The following is a 17,548-nucleotide window of genomic DNA, read 5'->3' on the forward strand; positions in this document are numbered from 1 at the left end:
CTTATCGGCGTACTGCATCCTGGGCTATATTGCTTTTCGAGTGACCACCGGTAGATGATCATGCATCGAGGACCCCAAATAAGAGATAACGTGTGACGACAACACTACGAAATGGCCAAATCGCGATATAGTGGATGGGGAAGGATTCCCCAAAAAGCCACGGAGTTGAATGCAAGAGAACAAAAATGGTGGCCGGACTCCAATGTTTGTCCCAGTGGAGAACAGTGAAGGAAAGTGAAGCACATTTGCCAGAAAAAAAAAAAAAACACAACAGAGAAAACAAATTGGGCACCAAGCTGTCCAAGTGCAACACGTGGTAACAATCAAGGTATCAAAGGTAGCACAGCAAACGAAAAAGAAAACACAGCAGTTTGTCGCTCTCGCCGGAGGTAAAACAAAGTGCATGAACCACAAAAGAGTACACGGGAAGAATCCAGTCCGTCCGCGAGCACGGGGGGGGGGGGCCGGCGGGCGGCGCCCCCTACCGTACGTTTGCGACTCCACTTACCAGCGCAGCTCCTACGCTCGGTGAGAGAGAGCGGGAAGCGGCCGCCAGCGTTCAGTACGGCTTGCTGTCGTTCTTGGAGCGCTTGAGCTGCACCTTGAGCCGCTTCATGCCAATCTGGAAGCCGTTCATGGACTGGATGGCGGCCTGCGACGACACCGGGTTGTCGTAACTCACGAAGCCTGCGGGCACACGCGGACACGCACTTTGGTTGCCGGTGGGAATTTGAAGGCGCAGAATGGGGCACTCTGGAGTGAACGATTCTGCTCACCTTTTGGAGCAGATTTACAAACCCCAATGCCAATGAAGTTTCATTTGTAGTCTTCAAAAAAAAAAAAAGAGGCTTGAAGCTATTCATTGCCACAACCAGTTGGAGTTTACTTGAAAACTAACTAGAAACCAAAGAGAATGACACGTCGCGTATTCGGAACAATCGCAGCCTACTCACGATTAACCTATTACCAAAATAAAATGCCGTAACGCAATTTCAAACAATAGAAGTTACGGTGCTACGTCTGCGGAACGCGCGAGCATTTCACGCGCAGGCATCACTCGCGGCAGATCGATCGGCATGCAAAACATTGTTTCAAGAAGAACTGAATGTCACGTGGGGTGCAAATGTTGTCACTGTGCGTTCGTATACAATGGCGTACTGTACTAGAGAGCGAGAGAGACACACACACACAAACACACATGGTGCAAATGAAGGTACAGCCACGCAAATGACACCGTTTGTGCTTGCATGTGTGGGACTTTTGGTTTGATTACACTTCATGAAACCAGTTAATATATTTACATTCTGTATTTCCTCCTTTTGATGCCCGCAACACATTGTTGTTAAAGCCGGGACAGGGGCATGCTTCCCACTGTGTGACATCACTTTTCTTTTTAACAACACTCAATAAGCATTTGGGAAGTGAGGACACAAATTGGTGAAGCTCTGGAGGTGCAATTCTTTCCCATTCTTGCTTGATATTCAACTGGAGCAGCTCAACAGTCCGGGTCTCCGTTGTGGTATTTTGCACTCGATAATGCGCCTGCACACATTTTCAGTAGTACTCGCACTCTTTTACTAGCAAGCCACCCTGTTGTAACACGGACATCCCTGAAAAAGACGTTGCTTGGATGGCAGCACATGTTGTGCCAAAACCTGTATGTTCCTTTCAACATGAATGGTGCCTTCACAGACGTTCAAGTTACCCACGCCACGGGCCCTAACACCCCCCCCATACCATCACAGATGTTGGCTTTTGAACTTTGCGCTGACAACAATCCGGATGGTCCTTATCCTCTTTGGCCCGGAGGACACCACGTTCATAATTGCCAAAAACAATTTGAAATGTGGACTCGTCAGACCACAGTACACTTTTCCACTTTGCGTCAGTCCGTGTCGGATGAGCTCGGGCCTAGAGAAGCCGGCTGGCGGCGTTTCTGGCTGTTGTTGATAGATGGCTTGCGCTTTGCACGGTAGAGTTTTAACTTGCGCTTGTAGATGTAGCCACCAAGTTCTTTAAGTGTTGGACGGCTGGCTCACGCAGTTGTTGACAAAGCAGTGAAGCTCACCCCACCCTTGCTTGTGAACAACTGAGCCTTTTGGGGATGCTCCTTTTGCACCCGATCATGACACTCACCTGTTTCCAATTAACCTCACCTGCGCAATGTTCCAAACAGGTGTTGTTGGAGCATTATTCAATTATCCCAGTCTTTTGTTGCTCCTCTCCCAGCCTTTTTGGAACGTGTTGTAGGCATCACGTTCAAAACGAGAGAATATTTGCAAAACAAACAACAACAAAAAACAAAGCAATAATGTTGCTTGTTAATGTTAATAATGTTAAATCAGTCATGATTTTGAAACGATTGTATTCTGTTTTTAGTTACCTTTTCCACAAGGTCCCAACTTCATTGTAATTGGGGTTTGTAGCTTTTGATTTCATTAAATATGACCTCCCAATGCTGCATATTCAAGAACTGCTGTGCATAATAATTTGGAACAGTGCAAATTTTTTTTTTTTTTTTTAATTAAAAAAAAAACAAAAAAAAGAGCTTTGTTCAAAATCATTTGCCTTACACTCTAACGGTTGATGATTTGAAAATTATGCTGACTGCCATTTGCATCGACTATTTGGGAAAATCTGAGAAAAAACATTTGCACAATAATTTGAACGCGGTGTATACACCAGTGATGTAGCAAAGCTACATCATACTGTATACAATGTTGTATACACCTCTAATGTACAATATTTACATAATATTTCATGAAGCTACACCTGTAATGTAACATTTACATCACATTAAATGTCCAATGTACCATATGTTCATGTTTAATGTTTGCATGTACACCTATGCGAACTGACCAAAACACTTGCTGAGGTTGGTCTGCTTGTCAATGAAGACCTTGGCTGAGATGACATTGCCAAAGGGCATGAACATCTGGAGCAGGTCCTGGTCGCCAAACTCTTGGGGGAGGTGGTAAATGAACAAGTTGGCGCCTTCTGGACCTGCACAGGAACAGCTTTTGATATGTCCGACACTTCTAAAAACAAAAACAAAAAATCTCTTTTGGATGGTCTGTGTGGCCCACCAGATATGACATGGGAAAACATTTCAATATTTTTTTTCTCCCCATGTCATGCCTGATAGGTTTGCCATCTAAAATGAACACAAAAGCGTGACCTCCACTACAACCGCAGAGCTCACCTTCCTTTTGGCTCCCGGCGGCTGAGACGCTCTGTTGTGAGAGCAGGCTCTGGTTGTAGAGGCCCGGCAGCGCGGCGGCGGTGGCGTACTGCTGGATTCCAGAGTACGCCTGACTCAGCGCTTCCATGGTACTGCCAGAGCCGTTAGACAGGCCTCCCGAGCCCAGGCCGCCATTCAGAGCCGCCATTCCTGCGCCACACAAACGGCCAGGTGAACTCGTCAATCATAAAGTGAACCCCTGTTTACTGCGGGGGATACATTCCGGACCCGCACGCAATAACAGAAAATCCACAACATAGAGCAACATTGCTCCATAAATATTTGATTTATCCCGTTATCCACACTACCCTACCCACTACTCATACATTATTACTGTGAAGCTCGGTACGTTCCGCGAAAAAACAAACTGATATTGTGTGCATCATCCAGATGCATGGGGGCGAGGGGGTACGGTACCTGCGAGCGAGCCCATGTTGAGGCCGGCTCCCGTGCCGGCGGCCAGAGACTGCAGCGTTCCCAGAGATGCAATGGGGTTGACGGACGACGTGCTGCTGGAGGTGGGGGAGGAGCCTGAAGCAAAAAGCTAATTTTTAGTCAGAATTGCTCAACAGCTGACTTGAGACAAGGCAAGGTAAGGGGAGGGGAGGGGAGGCAAGTTTATTTGTACAGCAGAATTCATACACAAGGCAAATCCATAATGCTTAGAAAGAAATAATGATTAAAAACAAGATGGTTAGCGCGTCTGCCTCACAGTTCTGAGGACCGGGGTTCAAATCCCGGCCCCGCCTGTGTGGAGTTTGCATGTTCTCCCCGTGCCTGCGTGGGTTTTCTCCGGGCACTCCGCTTTCCTCCCACATCCCTAACTCTAATGACAAACAGACGCCAGTTGACAACAGAAAAACTGCGACCCTGTAATGGGTCTGACCTGTTAGCTTAGGCTTCTGGAGCTTTTCTGGAACTATTAGCGAAGTGAGGCTACATTCAAATCGATCAAATCAAGTGTATTTAAATCTGCCAACTCTCCCTTTTAGTCTGATGTGCATGCAGAAAACAAACACGAACAGTCACACATCCAGACTTTTACCTGAGCTGGTTAGCGCACTCAGTGGACTACTTGATGTAGTCAGGGCACTGGAGCCGGTGGCTGAGGCCTGGCTGGCGGTCGCTGCTGCTAAGGCGGCCAAGTTCTGCATGGCATTCAGACCTGATACACACACGCACATCATCAATCACAGGATGCCATCGACTGTACCTCCTCAGGCGTTCCAGTCAAGGCACACAAGACACACCCCACCTACCCTTTCGTAGGCGACAGGCCGGGAGCGGGGAACGTATGGCCCTAGAAAATGCTGCGTCTTAAACAAGGCCCACTGAACATTTACACTACCAGTCAAACGTTTTAGAACAGATCGATTTCTTCACCTTTTCCATCCAGTTCATCCCAAACCTGCTCGATGGTGTTTGAGACTGGAGACTGTGCCTTTTCATATAATTCTGACATTTACATTGTTTTTCAGTTTTGGGGAATATTACCTGGTTTTTTTTAATGATTTTTTTTTTTTTTTAACTTTTAGCAGTTCGCCAATTCAAACTATTCATCAGTTGTTGTTTTTTCAGTTTTCAATAAAACAAAAAATAAAATACACTATAACACTTTTATTTTATTAATTTGCTTTATTAATTATATTATCAATTATATGTATTTTATTCAATTGTTTCATCCATTATATTTCAATTATAAATTACACAACAACAAAGATTGACTGACTTTATTATTAAAATAACCTATACACAAAACAAAAAAGTGAAAACTAATTTGACACATACATTTAGCATTTTTTTATTTTATTAAAAGATGCCACTTAATTCTTTAGAATTACATTAATTATAAATAGTATTTGTTTTGATGAAAAATAATTATTTTATTATTGACATCAAGTACTGTAAATACCTGTATTTTACATACACATTCATATAAGTTTTTTTTTTTGTTTTTTTACATCATCGACAAATGACCAAGCCACGCTGCCCATTTTCCGAATGAAATGTGCCCACTTTCACACAGTCCGCTACAGCTGGCTTTTTGCCATGTTGCTGTTCTGATACAGATCAGGGGGAGCCGATTGCAATTTCCATCATCGGGGGTACTATCAAATCTCTGACGGCGCCTGGGTAGCTCCTTCCACGGAGAGTTCCCACAAACTTGGCCGATCAGCGATAGAAAACTAGAACTGACATTTTATATCCCTGTGCCTTTCACACAGCACTCACCAAAGCAGGACATTCCCGTGTGTCTTGTGGCAAACTCATTTGCAGGTTGCTGTGTGCGTACCTGAAGCGGGGTGCAGGTTGCTGAGTGCGTTCCCCGTGGAGGCTGACTGCTGCAGCAGCTGTAAGTAAATCTGCACACGGCAAACACAGTCAATGAGAGTCGCTCGTTATCTTCGACAGCCGTGACGATACACAAGTACAACATCGCCCCCTCTCGTGTGCGATATCGCTCGACGACTCGCCCGACGACTCGCCCTATGTTCGAGTCTCCTCTGACACCTCTCACTTACCGCAAGGTACTGCGGCCCCAGACTCCCCAGCCCGGTCAGGTTTCCCCACATGGACGCGGCGCTGAGTTGCTGCATCTGCTGCTGCAGCTGCAGCGCCATGCGCTTCTGCTCCTTGTCCTTCTGGGTGTCGGCAAACTTCACCACGATGGGTGACGAGCAGCCCTAAACGCAACACACGAACGGGTTGTCTCACAGATCCATAGTGAAATACAGCGGGGCCTAGAATTTGCAGTTGAATTCGTTCCGTGGCCAAGCTGTAATCAATTTACTCGTACAGCAAATCGGAAGTCGGAATACAGGTTTTTTTCCGTTCTTTAGTAATCAGCAGGTGAACACGGGTTGGTTTCACCGAAAACACCGGTTTATAACTAATAAAGCGAGAAAATTGGCTTTTTGTGAAAATAAACGTCAAGAAGACCAATGACTTTGACGCTAATATTTTTCTTGCTTTTGAGACACCTCAAACAATAAAACCCCCAAAACTAAAAGGGTTTTTGATTGCAACCTAATTTATTTCAAGATATCCAACTACAAAACGTGAGAGATGCCGACTCCTCGCATGGCTCGAGTTGAAGGTCAGTGGCTTTTTTTACACTCCATGAAAAATCGTATCAATACGAATATATACGTCGGTGGCAGCGAATGAGAAAAACAGCACTGCATTGTAGAAAAACAGAATAAAGGAATAATCTGGTTGCATAAAGTCTAATTACTGTACATACTGTAGCATTTGTGTTGGATGTGTGCCTTTGAGAGGCGGGGCTGAGTGAGTGACGTCGTCAAGAGCTGGATTGTGGGAGTTGTGGTCTGGCAGCTCCTTGCCAGTGTTTTTATTTTGTATTTGTGTTTCACTGTTTGTTCGTTAGCGCATCATAGACTCTGGCTCTCCTTTTCCAAATGCAAGAGCATTACAGATCCTTAATTCTTCCTCTTTTTTTTTTTCTTCACTTCACTCAAACGGTATCTGAACTCCGAATTTGGCTTGCAGCACAAAGAAGAAAATTGACCAAGCGAGGACTTGGAAAAACTTATAAATTGGGGCGCTTGTAAGGCGAGGTACCACTGTACACAGTGTGCTGCAGCAAGCGTTTGTGGGTGGGTGCGTGCGTGCGTGCGTGCGTGCGTGTGTTGGCACTTCACCTCCATGGTCTGGGACTGGTGCATGGACTTGATGGCGGCTTGGGCCATTTGTCGGGCTGTGAATGTCACAAACGCACAACCTGAAACACATAAACGTGCATGTGTCTACAACAGAAGTGGACTGACACCAGGACAGACGTAAACACCAGAGTTTGGATGTTAGTAGTAGTAGTAGTAGTAGTAGTTTTTTTTTTTACTGCATTCAAAACTGCTGAGAAGAAGAAAATATTTGACTGCCGTTTATGAGGTCCAATGTTACAGCGATCCAGTTGAATGTCAACAAACCACACGACTTCCGAAAGAGAAGAGAGTTTGATTGTCAACCATTCTGAAAACAAAGTTTTCTTTTTTGCTGGCCTATCAAAAGCACATTTGAAGAATTTCAACTAGGGCTGGGGGGAATCACGTAACTCGGTTAAGCTGACTTCAGAAAGACGCAAAATTTCATTTATTGCAGATAGACGCAGTGTTGGGCCAATGAAATAGCACAGAAAAACAACAGAGGAGTGTCTCTAAGTGATTTTTCAGACACTGTTAGATGTGTAATGTACATACATATAACATGATGTATGAGTGAGCTGAATGGTAGTTAACGTTTTCAGACCTAAATGGTCAAGGCTAGCGTGCTAATGCTAATCGCCATTGCCTGCCGTTTAGCATCAGCTAATTTTGTTGTTGTCTCAAATTCTGCAGAGAATTTATACAATACACAGTATTAGCAGAATAATACAAGTCCATCTCTCATAAATGAGAATAAAATGCATGTTAGTAGTAAAAAATAAAAAATAAAAATAAAAATGATAGTGATAGTCCTAGTTAAAACGTAGTTTTTGGATCCGCAAAAAAGTAAAAAAACCAACCCAAAAAACTAATTTGTCCTCCATTTATTTGTAAAACACTTTTGCTCATTAAATAAAAACAACATTCAACTCAAAATGTCCAATATTGCCATTTAAATTACAGTGTATGACAACAACTTGAAAGCGTAATATGATACCGTCTCCTTTTATACATTATGAAAAACATCTCAAAGCGCAATTTAAGCAATATGCTCTTCCTTGAAATATGGACAGTGAATTCAACACTAGCCTATGTCCACATCATTGAAAAAGAAATTTAAGAAAGCAAAGCATACCTGAGCTCATCATTTTGCATTATCTGGGGTGAGCGGGATGTTAGTATTGGGTCTCTGTGTGTCTTCCACTTAGTCACTACTTCTGTCACTCCGCTGTGGTGTAACGAGGAGTCATAGCAACAGCTTTCCGTTGCCCTTGGAAGTCCACCCATCCGTGGTGAGCGCAACAGACGATACCCGGGATACGCCCACGATTTGTTCCTTTTCCTGCTCACAAAGACTTTGACTCCACTGAAGCCCATCTCGTTGAGCGCATACGTATTTACGTCACCACGAAATGCTCACTCGTCAGCCACGTCCCCAAACATGACGGCAACCGTTATTTCTGGTCAACTCGCTCCTCATATACTGTACCATTCGTTGATTGTGCTTGAAAGTGAGCGTTCAAGTTGCGTTGCGTTGTATTTTACCATTTCATTTTTTATGCATCGCCGGACGGACGACATGAACCGAGGTTGGAAAACACTGGTCTAAATGTCCGGAATAAAAGCTCAAGTTATTAAATAGGTCTTATATGAATGGACATGCGACATAATTCATAGCCAATTTGGGTTGAGAAGTGATGATATTATCGATACAAAGAAAAGTATACGTGAATGAGCTCACACCATGAACATGTCTCTCTTCATTCATGGGAGATGGACACTATCTTTTTGAGTCTAAACACCACCACCATAGATTTACATTCAAACAAAACATTTAACACTTTAACTGCAGACTTTCAGCTTTAAGTTGAGGGTATTTACATCCCCATCGGGTAAACGGTGAAGGAATTATAAGTCCGAGTATATCTACCACTTTTATGCCTGCTACTTTTTATGGGTTCTGGCTCGCTGCATGCTAGCATCGCGTTCCCTCGCAAACGTAAACGTCTGTTTCAGCATTATAAATGTTCTAGGAAATGTACCCAAACAAATGTTTCCTACCCTACAATGTTTCCCGGGAGCCAACTAAATGCTAGAAACCAAACGTCTGTGGGACGGACGTAAAGGTGTTGGGAAATGTCGTTTTTAGTGTAAGATCGCAACCCAGTGACAGTGCCTCAAACGGGCATCGTGAGTACATCACGCAGAGTTCAACACTGGGTGCCTTTGTAAATATTCTCCACTTCGCATTGTTCGGAAACTCAGAGCGCTCTTGGAATGTACACTCAAAGAGTAGCATTGTGGCATCAGACTGAATTTACGAACGCTCCTCATACGCAACCGCTGCGACCGTATGCGCCGCCATCTTTGTTTGTTTTCTGATTAGCGCTGCCCGAGTCCCTCACTGCTTCCCCACATTAGTTAATGAGAAAAAAAATGCACGTGCTTACGTACTGAACGGGACACATATGGATTTAACCAAAACAGTCTAACCGAACCGTTTTGACGGTTTTCAGAAAACGTTACATTCCTAATGTATGTCACTTTTTTTATACAAGTATGATATGATATATGTAAACACAAATGAAGCCTAAACATTGGCCATTGTCACACACACACACACACACACACACAAGGATCTATAGTGAAAGCTTGTGTTAAAAAAAAGACATTGTAGACATTTAAAGTTCCCACAGGTGCTATGCCCCTTCGCCGGCGTTCACCTGAGCGAGGCAGAAGTGCTTTTACCAGTTTTGCCAAATATCGAAGTTGCCCGTGTACAGTGGGTACGGAAAGTTTTCAGAACCCCTTCGATGTTTCACTCTTTGTTATATTGCAGCCATTTGTTAAAATCATGGAAGTTCATTTTTTTTCGTCATGAATGTACACACAGCACCCCAAATTGACAGAGAAAAAACGGAATTGTTGAAATTTTTGCCGATGTATTAACAAAGAAAAACTGAAAGATCACACAGCCAGAAGTATTCAGACCCTTTGCTCTGACACTCGTATATTGAACTCGGGCGCCGTCCATTTCTTCTGATCATCCTGGAGATGGTTCTCCACCTTCATCGGAGTCCAGCGGCGCTTGATTATTCTGATTGGACTTGATGAAGAAAGCCACACCCCTGTCCATATAAGACCTTGTACCATTTAACCCGAACCCTGTCAGAGCAAGTGAGAATCATGAGGTCAAAGGAACTGCCTGAAGAGGTCAGAGACTGAATTGTGGACAGGCACAGATCTGGCCATGGTTACAAAAACATTTGTGCTGCACTTAAGGTTCCTGAGAGCACAGTTGGCCTCCATAAACCTTAAATGGAAGACGTTTAGGACGACCGGAAGCCTTCCTAGAGCTGGGCGATCGGGGGAGACGAGCCTCGGTGAGAGAGGTCAAGAAGAACCCAAAGATCACTGTGGCTGCGCTCCGGAGATGCAGTCGGGAGATGGGAGAAAGTTCTAGAAAGTCAACCATCACTGCGGCCCTCCGCCAGTCGGGGCTTTTTGGCAGAGCGGCCCGACGGAAGCCTCTCCTCAGTGCAAGACGCACGAAAGCCCGCATGGAGTTGGCTAAAAAACACCTGAAGGACTCCAAGATGGTGAGAAATAAGATTCTCTGGTCCGATGAGCCCAAGATACAACTTTTTGGCCTTAATTCTAAGCGGCATGTGTGGGGAAAACCAGGCACTGCTCATCACCTGTCCAATTCAGACCCAACAGCATCACGCTGTGGCGGTGTTTTTCAGCTGCACGGACAGGACGACCGGTTGCAATCGAAGAAAAGATGAATGCGGCCAAGTACAGGGGTATCCTGGACCAAAACCTTCTCCAGAGCGCTCATGACCTCAGACTGGGCCCAAGGTTCACCTTCAAAAAAGACAATGACCCTAAGCACGCAGCTAAAATAACCAAGGAGTGGCTTCAGAACAACTCCGTGACTGTTCTTGAATGGCCCAGCCAGAGCCCTGACCCCTGACTTAAACCTCTTAAGGCTCTGCATACTTATATACTAGTAATTTTATAGTTACGTGAAAATTTTTGACATGTCTGGTTTTGCAATCAAATGATATCAAAGAACTCTTTAGATAACCATATCAACTCAAGTTTGATTTATTATTTTTTTCCAAATTAGCATCTTAATTGCTTAAAATATGCTAAGTTACAATCATATCCTAAATTAAAAAACGATTAGCTGTAACCTGGAACCAGAAATTAAAAAATATATATAATTGTACTCAATTGACAAAAACTGGAGATGTCTGCCTTGGCACGTGACCTCGCCGAAGGAGAAATTGCCAGACGCTTCTTAGAGCTATACGCTGTACTTAAGTGTCTACTTGCATGCAAGTTTTTATTAAATTGTATCTCTCATTATTCTAAGACTTTTTTTTTTTTCCCCTTGACAGTAAGGCCCCACTGCCTTACAACAACACTGCGACAACATCATGTTATTGCAACTCCGTTCCAGAATGCGCGATGTCGGTCGTGCGTTTTATCTGTGGAGTACAAGAACGTCGTCGTCACCTCGGCTCAGTCCGTCGGGGCCTCGGAGTATCCGACACTCCTCGATCTGTCCGTAGGGCGAGAACATCAAGCGCATGTCGTTCTCATTACACTTCTTGGAGATCATCCCGATGAACAGCTTTCTGTCCTCCACCGCTGCATTAAACAGAACGTTCACGCTCATTTTAGACGTACGACACTCACTAACAAATGGAGTTTAAAATGAGATCATGATGAAGAATTCAAGCAATCCGTTTCCCCCCCCAAAAGAATCCTCACCGTTGTTCTTCTCACTGTCAGCCGGCTTCATTTGAATGGGGTGGTGCATCTGGAGGAGGGAAAAGATTCAATGTCAGTGCTCGTGAACACAATCCAGACCAAAGTTGTCAAACTCAAGGCGTGGTGGCCAGATCCGGCCCGCCACACCACTTTATGTGGCCCACTAAAGCAATTGAAGTGTGGAATTTGTTTTCTGCAGACATCCCTTTTAGGTGCAGAACAATGGAATTGGCCAATGTTCTCCCAATGAAATAGGGCCTTCAACAATCAATGGCGGGGGCTACTGATTATTTCTAGACCTGTTCAATCAAGAAATCACTTAAACAGAATCTGTCCTGACACAATCAAGTAGGACAAAAGATCTTAAAAAAAAAAAAAAAAAAAAAACTGCAACAAAATTCATTCATTCCACTTTTCCTCACTGGGGTCGCGGGCGCTGCAACAAAATGACACGAACCAAAGAAATTCCAGAACAGTCGAGAAATAAATTAATTGACATCTTATCAGTTTGGAAAGGGTTACAAAAGGCATTTCTAAAGCTTTAGGATTCCAGCGAACCATAGGGAGAGCCATGATCCCCACATGGAGAAAACATGGAACAGTGGCGAACCTTCCCAGGAGTGGTGGGCCTACAAAGATTACCCCGAGAGAAAAGCAATGACTCATCCGGGGGGGCATAAAGGAACTCAGGACAACTTGTAAAGAACTGCAGGCCTCCCTTGCCTCACTTAAGGTCAGAGTTCATGACACAACAATAAGGAAAAGACTGCAGGGCAAAAATGGCAGATTTGATCAGAAAATCCTGAAGGCGAATGTTCAGCCATCAGCTTGTGACCTCAAACTGGAGCGCACTTGGGTTCTGCAGCAGAATAACGATCCAAAACAGCAAGTCAACTTCGGAATGGCTTTTTTAAAAATAAAAAAAAAATCTAATTACAAATTCTTCAACTACTGAAGGGTAGTGGTTGTAAGAGTGCACTGTATGAACGGTTATGTCAAGATGAGTGAGCCGCATCAAAAGGACGGACGCTTGTTTGCACGCTCTAAAAGGAGAGCTCGAAGGCTGCCGCCACTCACCCCTGGAAGAATCTTCATGTTGTGAAGAGCGTTCTGTGCTTCCAAGGCCGACTTGCGAGTATAGTACGTGATGAAACAGCATCCTGTCGTGAGACAACAAACACACACGCACGCAATCCGTTTCATCCAACAAATGGCAACTCAACGACGCCATGTGGTTCAAATTAGTGGCGTAACGATTCATTCATTATATCAATTTATATTCCTACAATCCAAACGGATCAATCTGTGCTCGGCAAGTTGGGCTTCCGGGTGAGAATATATTGATGCATCACTTTGTAGGAAAGTATCAGATTCGGGCTTTGGGGCCCTCTGTTAGCCAGACCTGTGCATAACGTCTTCTTTGCGCACGAGGAAAGTCGACCTCGCCCGAACACGTTGGCACTCTTGCTCACCTTTGCTCTGTGGCGGGTTCTGGCTGCGGTCCCTGAGAACGTTGATCTCGTAGACGGCGCCGTACGGCTCGAAGAGCTCACGCAGCTGCTCCTCAGACCAGGAGCGCGGGATCTGGCCCACGAACATCTTGATGGCGTCCACATCTGGTTGGTCGGGGTGGTCCAGGGACCCGTTCATCTTCTTGCCACTGCAAAGACACACAAGAAAAAAAACGAATTATCTTTGTTTATCTACTGTTATCTATGTTAAATCGTGCTCAAATTTGCCACTGAGCACGATTTAACATTTGAGCCAAAACATCATAGCGAGAAGTAAACAGGTGTTTCGGCTTGTTGTTGTAGCATGTTAGCAGTTAGCGTGTGGTCTTCTTTTCAGCCTGATGAAGGATGATTTGATCAAGACGTGCTCTGAATGTGCAACGTAATTAATTTCATGGAAACTGTCTGAATCATTGTTGAACTCATTCCTTTTCTTTCGACACACCAACAACAGCAGCCCTGTGTTCCAATACTATTCTTGAATGAATGTGACATACTCACGCATGTGCACTTTGTCCATTTTAGAAACGTTTACATGGGAACCAAGATGACTTTGTTTTCCAAAATGTCCCCTTCTGAAATCATTTTTTTCCCAAGTGTGCTTATTTCCGGTCACTCTCACTTAACGAGGTTTGTTTAATATTCTAATGAAACAAAACTTGGACCAAAGGTTCTTCGTAGAAATAAACTGAGAATGAACCGCATAGCATGACATTACCGAGAAGGATCCTCACTCAGCCAGTTGAATAGAGACGACAGGACTCTTCTTGGTTGGTGAAAACATTTCTCCTTTAATCCAAAAGGCTTCCTCAGTTTTAGATGACAATCTACACAGACAACCAGAAATCTTGTTTGGTAAAGTCCTGTTGCGGGTTTTATTCTCAGTTCGTTTCCAGTCAGAACTTGTGGTCCAACACTGAAGAAGCCTTTTGCATCAAAGGTGGTTAAAGGTCTTCAACATTCAAGAAGAGTCCAGTTGCCTCCATTCAACTTTTCCGTCAGACTTCTGGTTGTAACGACGTAGCCCAACAAAGACCAAACCAGATCAAGGTAATCCCCAAAATTCCAATGGAGGCAACTGGACTCTTCTACCTTGTGATGTTTCACCGTGTTTCCAAAACTTGAACAATATTTTTGGATCAAAGGTGAAACCTCTTCTCTTCTAAAAATCAAGAAGACTCCAGTTGCCTCCATTCAACTTTTGTGGATTATCATGATCTGGTTTGATCTTTGTTTAGCTACGTGGTTACAATCAGAAGTCTTCCTCTTTTTTCTTGGTGGTTGTGAAGTGAAATGTCTTCAACAACTTCGGGTTGTAACACCATAGCCAAAACAACAACCCAACCACCTCACTTACAGCAGTATAAGGACAAGAAATAGTGAGAAAGGCAACTCACACAGGACTAGAATTCAAAGAACAATGATCCACCATCATCTCCGGGAGAAAATCCAGTTTGAAAGACGCCATGCTGGCTTTCAGATGACCACACTAAACACAGACAAGAACGAGACGCTGGAAAAGTCAACGAACGCGCCGCTTGCTGTGAGGTAAACGGCAACTGGATCCACACATGGACAACCTGCCCACCGTAAGACCACGGTCAGAACATGAGGCCGAGGAAACACGGGCAGAGGACGAAGCCAGAGACTGCGAAAAGGCCGACGGAGGAAGCGGGGATGCTGCTCGGGATGACGGGGGGCCACAGGGCGTGATGGCCACAATCAAAATGCTGATGACCCGTGGCCTTTGTGAGCGTTTCTCCTAGGCCAGCAGATCTGGCTGCAGCGTCAGATAAACAGTGTGTCAGATCGATGGCGATAAGGCCCAGTGGGCAGCGGGAATGAAAAGAGGGACTCAATGCAGCCACGCAGCCAGCCCGTAATCCCCCGGACTAGCGGCACCGCCGACCAACAATTAAGTTCCGGCCACGGGGGAGAGAGATGGCTGGGGGGAGGCTGTGAATTTGGGTGTGTGTTAGTCCCCATTAGTTTGTGTGTAAACAAAATGAAAGACAACAGAACTCCTGAGACATTAACTGAGATCTTTGCGCGCACACACACACACACACACACGCACACAAACCAAAGTCGAAGCAGCGACTGCTTTTAATGTCTTCAGAAACAGAAATTCCATCCATCCCTCCATTCATTTTCCCCCCGCTTATCCGGGGTCAGGCCGCAGGGGCAAGAAGCTTAAGCGGGAAAGCCAAGACGTTTCTCTTCCCAGCCACTTTGGCATTGAAAGAGCGTGACGCCTTTGTAACATGACAGTCCAAAAAAATAGATGGTCCAAAGTTTCATTAAATTGCCCGCAAAAGGCAAATTTGGAGATGAAATGTAGCAGCATGACTACCTGACTGTAATGATGACATCACCACCTTACAACCTTAATATTGTTATAATAGGATATTCATATAAGGCGGGAAAAAAGTGGATGAATGGTTCGCACGTCCGCCTCACAATTCTGCGGTGTGGGTTTGGATCCTTGCCGCAGAAACCTGTGCGTTGTTTATCCCGGGTACTCGAGCTTCACGTGCCCTGCGATTGGCTGGCGACCAGTCCAGGGTGTACCTCTTCAGCACACCCACGACACAGTGATGATAAGCGGTATAGGAGACGGCTGCATGAAAGGGCAATTTCACGCAACAACAATGAACTACAAACCTATGTTATCCCCCCAAAAATTGTAAAATGGATCGTATATTATTCTTACTTAAATGCAAGGGATAGATACTTCATGAATCCCGAGGGAGATTCCAGAAATAATCATGAGTGATGGGCAACTATTTGGAGTCGTCCTCAACACAACTACAGCTTCCACTGTTATCGTGCCAGCGTGCAATAAAGTTTCCAGGGTTTGAAGCCACTAACCACTTCCGCGTTAGTAGATGACATCACGTGCAGCCTTCGTTCGGATATAAATAGTGACCAAATCATAATTTAATAATAGTGACCAAATGTGTTCACACTGGTCGAACTTGACAGCAAACTCTCGCCCTAAACGCCATACTGTACATCGCAGTCGCCTTGTTGTCACGTTAGCTTTAGCCAAGCAAGAGCAACTTTGACAGTCAGCTGAGAGGTGCGCGCGCACACGCGCGCGCAACGGGCTCACCTCGGCTAGCTAGGCTAGGCTAGCTCCCAACAAGCCTTTTCTCAACTTGAAACGAGCAACTTACCCGTCTTTTACGCCACACTTTATTTGACTGCTTTTGGCTCAGACCAGGGTGCCGTGTTGGACGTTGGCCAGCAAATGTATTGTTGTGTTGTGCTGTACACTTTCAAATCCTGAAGTTCAAGCAGCTTGAGGGATTGTGACTGCTCGCCCTCAACTGTGTGAAAATGGCAGGCACTCGCCCAGGCTCGGGAGACTACCATTCCACTGGGGGGGGGGGTTTGCTCGGAGACAACTTCAGACTGTTTTAGTCACTCGTCACGTGTTTATTACAATTTCTAAAATATAATTCATTTCAAACCTATACTTAAGATGCTTAATTATTAGAATGTCGAGCTTTTCGAGACGCGGGTGGCAGTGGAATATTCCCTGCGTTTAAGTGGCCGGTGGTACGGTCCACTGAGAAGCACCATGCTGGATAGATGTCTTCACATCGTTTTTCTACAGGAGACAACATTTTTCAAAAGTAAAATGCCGTTCAAAATTTTACCAAACTAGCTAATCATTTAAGATCAATTACCAACCATCAGTCAGTTTAAAAACAAATAAAAACAAATGTCATTGTGGTTTTATACAAGGAGGGAAGGGGGTTCCCTATGAATATATATTACTACTGCATAGGTCATAGGACAATAGAGACCAGGACATGTATTTATATTATACAGGTATATGTGTTTGTTTTTTATTGTGATTTTTTTTCTTTTCATTATTAACTAAGATATTGCTGAAAAGATCATTTGTGTAGGAAGAAGGATGTGTATTATTGTTTAATATATTATTGGTATTATATCGATGTTCATATGAAATAATACATATATAGTGATCATAAGGAAATCGAGCGGTAGTAGGAGAAAACAAATTGGAACTTATCCTTACTACTTTGCAAATTCAGTATGTGCAATTTAACTCGAATTTTTCAAATTATTATTAATGGTTTTTGTGGGGGGGTGTTTGAGCTCACTCTTCTCATGCCGGGAATAAAGATTTCAATCAATCATTTTACTATTTATTTTGATAAAAATAAAAAATCTGTCGATTAGGGTCCTTCACTCAAATCATTATGATATATCACTGTCAATAATGTTTTACTTTCCAAATGTGAAATAAATACGCAACATCCCCCAATGCAACATTTTAATCTTCTATTTGTTTTTGTATAGATTAGATTTACATTTCT

At 44.1% G+C, this 17,548-nt stretch overlaps 1 protein-coding gene across 3 annotated transcripts; it reads right to left on the bottom strand.

The window, feature by feature from the left end:
• Positions 1 to 266: 266 nt before the first annotated feature.
• celf1 (cugbp, Elav-like family member 1) lies at positions 267 to 16,527 on the bottom strand. Of its 3 annotated transcripts, none has more exons than XM_061705702.1 (13): positions 16,376 to 16,527; positions 13,158 to 13,345; positions 12,763 to 12,845; positions 11,686 to 11,734; positions 11,428 to 11,562; positions 6,904 to 6,983; positions 5,764 to 5,925; positions 5,535 to 5,604; positions 4,287 to 4,406; positions 3,659 to 3,772; positions 3,203 to 3,391; positions 2,860 to 3,003; positions 267 to 687 (listed from the first exon to the last, which is right to left on the bottom strand). In XM_061705702.1, the coding sequence occupies exons 2-13, from the start codon at positions 13,333 to 13,335 to the stop codon at positions 560 to 562; spliced, it is 1,452 nt and encodes a 483-aa protein (XP_061561686.1). In that variant the 5' UTR covers positions 13,336 to 13,345; positions 16,376 to 16,527; the 3' UTR covers positions 267 to 559. The 3 variants fall into 3 exon arrangements, with proteins under 3 accessions (XP_061561686.1, XP_061561705.1, XP_061561695.1); XM_061705721.1 differs by having other exon boundaries at positions 607 to 687; positions 2,860 to 3,038; XM_061705711.1 differs by lacking the exon at positions 267 to 687 and having other exon boundaries at positions 2,555 to 3,038.
• Positions 16,528 to 17,548: the final 1,021 nt, after the last annotated feature.

Source organism: Phycodurus eques, chromosome 2 (genome assembly GCF_024500275.1).
Source record: "Phycodurus eques isolate BA_2022a chromosome 2, UOR_Pequ_1.1, whole genome shotgun sequence".
NCBI classification, from domain to species: Eukaryota; Metazoa; Chordata; class Actinopteri; order Syngnathiformes; family Syngnathidae; genus Phycodurus; species Phycodurus eques.

Bases quoted from the DNA above. Each gene is read 5' to 3' on its own strand.
- celf1 (XM_061705702.1), bottom strand. From the start codon at position 13,335: ATGAACGGGTCCCTGGACCACCCCGACCAACCAGATGTGGACGCCATC. The intron at 11,563-11,685 runs GTGAGGATTCTT...TGTTTAATGCAG, and splicing joins TGACAGTGAGAAGAACAACG to CGGTGGAGGACAGAAAGCTG. The intron at 3,392-3,658 runs GTACCGTACCCC...TGTGTGGCGCAG, and splicing joins CAACATGGGCTCGCTCGCAG to GAATGGCGGCTCTGAATGGC.